Here is a 6,444-nt window from a genome sequence, read left to right as displayed (position 1 = left end):
AGTTTGCTTTAACTTTATGAAAGCACTTTAAACTAATAAAAACTACATGCGGTTAGGTAAGGCCACACAACACACTTGATCTATGTCACTCAGTATGTGCTGCTATGTTCAGTCTTTTAACCTGATTCACGGCCCTAAAAATAAATATTTTCTCTCTCACTGATCTAGTAGCGAAAAACATTTGTGAAACTTTGATCTACAGTATGTTTTAGTGATTTAAAATACTTCTGTGGGGCCTTATTGAATCCCTCCAGCTTAAACAACCATACAGTAACAGGAGTGTTTTCTGTCGAGACTTCCCAAGGGGAGGATTTGAGGGAATGATCCATTTCTCTAAACCTTATCAGCTGCATCCCACCCCCTTATAACAATGCCACTGTGTGCAGCCCCCACAGCCCTGATGTCCACCCCCCCCCACCCACATGTGAGATGCTGTTGTGTTGTCTTGTTCCCCCACAGCTGGAGCATCTCCCTCTCCACCCCTCCACCCCTCTGCTTTTCCTCCATTCAATCCAAACAACGCCTCCGTTCTTTCAGCCACACTATGCAGATTGTTTCAGAGGACAAGCAAGAAAGAGAAACAGATAGAGGCTGCAGGGGACAATGAAACAGCTGGCTATGCTAAAGCAGTTCGTTTTGGTATTCTATATTTCTTATCTCATATAGCTCTGCTAACTGCATGTGCATGGATGTGTGTGTGTGTGTGTGTGTGTGTGTGTGTGTGTGTGTGTGTGTGTGTGTGTGTGTGTGTGAGAGGTCGTGTAGCCCACTTGTAGGCTACTAAATCTTGCATGTTGTGTGGATTTAAACCCTGTTAACAAAGTCACATTATGGGGGCTCACCTCCTGTTTGGGACAAAAAGCAGATCCCCACAAGGTTTAATATTACATTTTAGGATTAAGGTTAGGGTTAGGCATGTAACGTTAGAGTGAGTCTCTGGAGAATAAATGCAGCTAAGTCAAACAATGTCCTCCTAAGCTTGTGTGAAAAATATGTAGATGAAGTGACATGACAAATTGTGTCCTGATATATCAAAGATTATGGACAAAGATGTCATTACTTTCATGTATAGTGTATAGCATACTGTGTTATTGCACCAACTTCATGTCATGGCCACTTGCCAGCTGAACAAGCTGAAAAAAACATCCACATATTACTACCATAAAGCTGAAATGTTAGCAAACGTGTTAGCCTGTTTAACATTGGAGCAACATTAGCATTCATTTCCATTCACCAGTCGAGAGAAATATTTACTCTCCACCAACTCCTGAGAAAACTTTCTAGCTCTTTAGGTTAGCTGCTAAATGCTTCACTATGCTCACCAGCTGGCTAACTTGTCTGCCATTTGGTGGTGAGCAGGTAGTGCTGCTGGAGGTTGATTAGAGTGGAGTTTGGAGGCCAAAAGAGCTAAAGTTAAACTTTAAAGTTTGTTTGTAGTCAGATAAAAACCCATGTTTTAACAGTAAAATTTAACAAAGGTCGTGTAAATTAGTTACCTGCCGTTTTAAATAGCTTGCGCACTGATTAAACCGTTACAATAACTGACAACCGTTGATGGAACTAAGTTTGAGCAGTCCACAAACGGACACCTGCCATCCAGTCAGAAAAGAGTTAACGTTAATGGCAAACGCACACAATGTAATGCGGTTCGCTTCTGACAAATTACTGGGACCTTATACACTTATAGAGGTCTGTTTTATCTACATACTTCTCTCTTTATTTGACTGCGCTTTGGGGTTGTAGTTCATCTTCCAGCCAGTAGGCAGAGACGTTCATCTTTGTGGTTAGAAGTGAGGAAAAAATCAAAATGGCGATGCCCGGACCAGGTAGGTGGACGCGTTGCTATGGTTGCTATGGTTGCTATGGACACGCTTTTACATTAAACCCCTAACAAAGTCATTCATTGTATTTACAGCAACTTTAAAGATAACGGACAATTATTTGGTTCACTGTGTTAATTCAATGGCGTAAAGAAAATGAGGTAGGTTAATTGCGTTTCTGTCTGTTTGTCTCCCTCCAGGAAGATCAGCCAGTGTAGTATCCTTTTCATTTCATTCAACTGAATAGGCTACGTCTAAAGTAAAGCCTTGTCAAAAGGACAGACAGTCTCTCTCTGTCGCTGACAGTGTGATGATGAATGATAACACCTTAACTCCGCACCCAGCTGTCATCTGTTACTTTTCAGCTACTGCTGAAACTTACAACAATCTACTTTGTCTTTTATTTCCTGTTCACTCTCGGCTTGATCATCAGGAAGAGTGAGTGCTGAACATGTTACACTGTCCCAGGTTGTTGTGTTTTTAGTTTAAGTGTTTTGATGTACCTGTAGAGAACAGTGAATGTGTCTGTTGCTGTCAGGCTTGGTGCTGTCTTATCCTGTTGATGCTGTGGTCTGTGATGTCAGTCTGTTGTTCCTCCTGGCTGCTCTGGAGTTCCTCCATTTCTTCTGTGGTGAGAGTCTCTGTACACAATTCGTATATGATTGATTGCATTATTATACATTACTGCTTACCATCCATTTCCCAAAGCATATCATAGTTTTTTATTGATGAATACATTTCTTTTAATCTCCAAGGCAGCCATTGTTTACAGTGTATGTCAATACATACATGTAAATATTCATTTTCCACCTTTCCATTTAAGTTTGGGGGAAAATGTAATATTTTAAAAACATTTTTATGCTAATAAAAAAAGAAATAACACTTGGAGACAGAAAAAAGACAATTAATAAAGGGGTGTTGCTTACATGTACTCATAACTATATATCCAATGCTTCTTTTTACCTCTAACTTATACAATAAATAACAGAACAATTAATAACACGAATTAGGAAGGAAGGACCAATCGGAATTCTAGTAGCTTTTGTAGTTTACTTAATTCTTAAATGGGGTGACAGACATAATTCAGACTTTCCAGCAGCTTTCAGATTTGTCCTGATTGAGTCTTAATTGAAGAGCAATGCAATCAAAAATAATTCCTACAGCTTCATGATTACTTATTGTTTGTCTTGATTTGAACAGTGCAGTTTTAAGCATATACAGACACCAACATGGAAGAGATTTCAAAATAATCCACTCTCTTAAAATCATCACCATGCAGCAATAACACAATGTTGACTAAAAACAATGATAGCAGATATTTCACAGGACCTATTTCGACAAAGTCTGCAAGTGTGTTTTTTGGACAGTGCTAAAATAAGTGGAAACCAAGAGATGCGTGTATGGTGGCAAAAAACACACATGCTGATATGCTTTGAAAAATGGTAGTAATGTAAATTACATGACTGAAGATCTTCCATGACAATCCCTAGTGCGCTGATGGGGGATTTAGTTTTGCCCTTCATAAAGTTGGGTGACTCACAAGAGACAGAAAGAGAATTGAAGCAAAAGATTATGAGATATCCTGATTTTAATCTCTAGCATGTGTCAAACTCCAAAAACACTGGATCCAACGTTTCCCATAATACAAGTAAAAGCATCATTTTGTTTGACCCTCCCTGCCCAGTAAATGCCCGCGTCTTTCAAAACTGCATGACCCCAGTTTGTGACGCAGGCTTTCCGTTATGTAATTTCTAGTCTTCCCTTTAACAACAGAACACAACAGATTCAACAGCAACTGACAGCCCTCTTCTGCAGGTGTGAAGGGCAACCTGACGGAGAGTGAGGGCTATATTCTGGCTAACCTCATTGTGACGGGGACAACTATCCTGCTGACGGTCTACTTCCTGGTGTGGCAGACGTACGTGATGTGGGCAGACGTATTCATCAGCAGTGTCTTACTCGTTGTCTATGGCTTAGATGGAGTTCTGGCTTTCAGCACTTTAGCCCGGCTGGCCAGGTCAGTTCCACATCACAGACATTTTATATTAAACCTCACCAGCCACGACAGATGAGGAAGCTTCTATTGGATTATGTGACATGTTAGATCATAAACTGTCTGTTTTTTGACATGGTCGCATGTCAGCATAAATGATAGACGGGTCGGTAAATTACGATATCTGGTGTCAAACATAGATAACATACTTCATTATCACATGAAGAGACTGGCCTACATTTTGGGCTCCATATATTTTGATTGACAAGATATGTCGATGTAATTAGCATCTCATACTTTTGTTAGCGTTCCTTTTGTTCACGCTTTTGTTCACGAATGAAATAAGCCCTGGTTCCCTTTAGGACTTGGTTGAATTATTGATATGGGTGGCATTCATTCAAGTGATACAGTATACCTTGTACAATGTCGTCACATCCTCAAATTTTCCTCCCAAGATAGATCCATTGACAACAATCCCTTATTCTGAAATGATGGATATTGTTTAATCAGGTGGCTGATGGCCGAAATACATTCATAAATCAGAGTGGATGAAGACTTGTGAAAAAACTGTAAACTAAACTAAACATGCAGTCATTTGCAAGACTGATTTTGGACAACTAAACATTGTTTCACACACTTCTTGTGTTTCATATGCTTTAAGTTTGTTCAGGTACTGTTGAACGTACGGTTATAGCAGATTTTTATTTGCTCTTCTTTATGTCTTTCAGTGTCTATTTATGAAGAAGCCTTCTCTTCGTTGCCATGTTGTATGTTATAGCTGAACAAAGCCTGTCTGCACTTCTTTGGTACAAGCAGAAAAGACAGTTTGAATTTTTAGAAGGTGAAGACTGTTTGTTTGGACTGTTATTTTTATATGTATATTTAACTGAATTTGTATAATACTTAAAATGTGGGGATATTTGTTGAAAGTAATGGCTCATCTGTGCTGTGAGGATCTCAGGGATTTCACTTTGGATCAGTCAGGCCTCTTTGCCATAGAGACAGATTTTTCTTTTATTTAATACTTCCTTACATTCTTCTGTATATATTGTTGTTGTTTGTTTTTTTACATGTGTCAAAGATAAAATCTATATTTGTGTTACTATTGATTATTTGTATTAAACATACCACATTAAAAAAGTTTCATATTTCTTTTCTCCAGTAGAGGGCAGAATTGTTTTGATTAAGATTTGAATAGTGACAACACTGATTTTAGTACTAAAAAAAGGAACATTTTCTTATCCCATGTCTTCCATTTTTAGGACTTGAATGAATCAGTAACTCAGGTCAACCGGAGTGTGGTCATTTCCTATTGAACCCACAAATTCTAACTACCTCACACTGAGGTAGGTTCTAGGTTAAGAATAAATGTTTTAGTTTGGCTCCTTAAACTTTTTACTGTCCATATTTGATGTCAGATCACTCATTCTCTGCACTTTATTTACTCAGGTGAAGATCGCAGAGCAGTTTTTATTGTTGTATCTATTAGTAATTTCCTACCCCACATTCTTCAAACAGGTGATTTCTCAGCACTGACAGCTTAAGTTAATGATCAAGCCCAGTAGCAAGGTTTCCAAAGTAACCAGTTTAAAAACAAATCACATTTCAGAGTGTGCTTGAGCAACAGCCGAGCACACAAGGACAAACTCGTGGCATTTCACTGACTGTAGGCCAAGCCAGTGTGTCTCGCTGCTAGTATAATGCGGTGTGTCTTAACTGTCATTTTTGTCAAAACATGATAATTCAAGTGATTGTTCACGTACAGTAATATACCCAGAAGAGGGCAACTGCATTACCTTAATGATTTTCTTTGCAGGGACAGCACACTACAGCTGGACAAAGAGTGGTCATTCTTACCAGCCAGTGACACTGAAACCTGGGCTGTGTTCCGCACTGTTGCTCCTCTTTCATTCACCCTGTTGAATCCAACTAGTTTAGACCAGTCACTACTTTGCTGCACAAAGTAAAAACCTGTGGAAATTAAATGCTTCCACAACTGAAGACCTTGCATATAAAATTTTATTTAGGCCTATGCATTTGTAATTGCATTTGTAAACAGAAATCTGTTTTTTATTGCCATATAAATGTTGATAATGTCACCTAGGGCATCTCATATAAGGTCTCCTTAGGGCACTTATACTTTACAGCAGTGATCAGAGGTTTGCAAAATGATTCTAATAAATAAATACATTCTGTTACAAAAAATTATGTTTATTTTTCTGATTCTTCTGTAATTATTGCTTTTTTCTTGTGATATACTAAAAAAAAATCAGAAATCCTTCAAATCAAACTGCCTGAGAAGGAAAACTCACACTTAGGCCATAGCTTGTAATGTGGGGTCACAAGAAGATACAGTATAGCTTCATTTTAAAGGGACAGTTCACCCCAAAATCAAAAATACATATTTTTCCTCTTGTAGTGCTACTTATCCATCTAGATGGTTTTGGTGTGAGTTGCCGAGTTTTGGAGAAATCGTCCGTAGAGATGTCTGACCTTGTTGTGAGCAGTTTCATGTAGGAACTATCGGTACAAAGAAAAGAGGTTCCTACATGAAACTGCTCACAACAAGGCCTGTGGATTATCTTGAGTAACCAGGTCACGATTTCTGGAAAGAGACATTGCTGTTGAATT

At 38.7% G+C, this 6,444-nt stretch overlaps 1 protein-coding gene across 10 annotated transcripts; it reads left to right on the top strand.

The window, feature by feature from the left end:
* The first annotated feature begins 692 nt into the window (after nt 1-692).
* Nucleotides 693-6,021, top strand: LOC122875432 (transmembrane protein 80-like). 10 transcript variants are annotated; one of them, XR_006377823.1, is made up of 7 exons: nt 725-1,826; nt 2,021-2,037; nt 2,165-2,258; nt 2,359-2,451; nt 3,636-3,837; nt 5,076-5,159; nt 5,630-6,021. XR_006377823.1 is itself a non-coding variant. In XM_044194530.1 (6 exons), exons 1-6 carry the CDS (start codon nt 1,808-1,810, stop codon nt 5,080-5,082), a joined length of 432 nt encoding a protein of 143 aa, XP_044050465.1. In that variant the 5' UTR covers nt 725-1,807; the 3' UTR covers nt 5,083-6,021. The 10 variants fall into 10 exon arrangements, 5 of the variants coding, with proteins under 5 accessions (XP_044050466.1, XP_044050465.1, XP_044050462.1 ...); XR_006377819.1 differs by having other exon boundaries at nt 730-1,826; nt 3,636-4,654; XR_006377821.1 differs by having other exon boundaries at nt 730-1,826; nt 3,636-4,654; nt 5,076-5,331.
* The last annotated feature ends 423 nt before the right edge of the window (nt 6,022-6,444 follow it).

The sequence above is a fragment of the Siniperca chuatsi genome, linkage group LG4 (assembly GCF_020085105.1).
Source record: "Siniperca chuatsi isolate FFG_IHB_CAS linkage group LG4, ASM2008510v1, whole genome shotgun sequence".
NCBI classification, from domain to species: domain Eukaryota; kingdom Metazoa; phylum Chordata; class Actinopteri; order Centrarchiformes; family Sinipercidae; genus Siniperca; species Siniperca chuatsi.
Note: the sequence above shows the minus strand (reverse complement) of the source record. Positions and strands in the feature narration are given on the sequence as shown.

Bases quoted from the DNA above. Each gene is read 5' to 3' on its own strand.
- LOC122875432 (XM_044194527.1), top strand. The intron at 2,259-2,358 runs GTGAGTGCTGAA...TGTTGCTGTCAG, and splicing joins CGGCTTGATCATCAGGAAGA to GCTTGGTGCTGTCTTATCCT. The intron at 2,452-3,635 runs GTGAGAGTCTCT...CCTCTTCTGCAG, and splicing joins GTTCCTCCATTTCTTCTGTG to GTGTGAAGGGCAACCTGACG.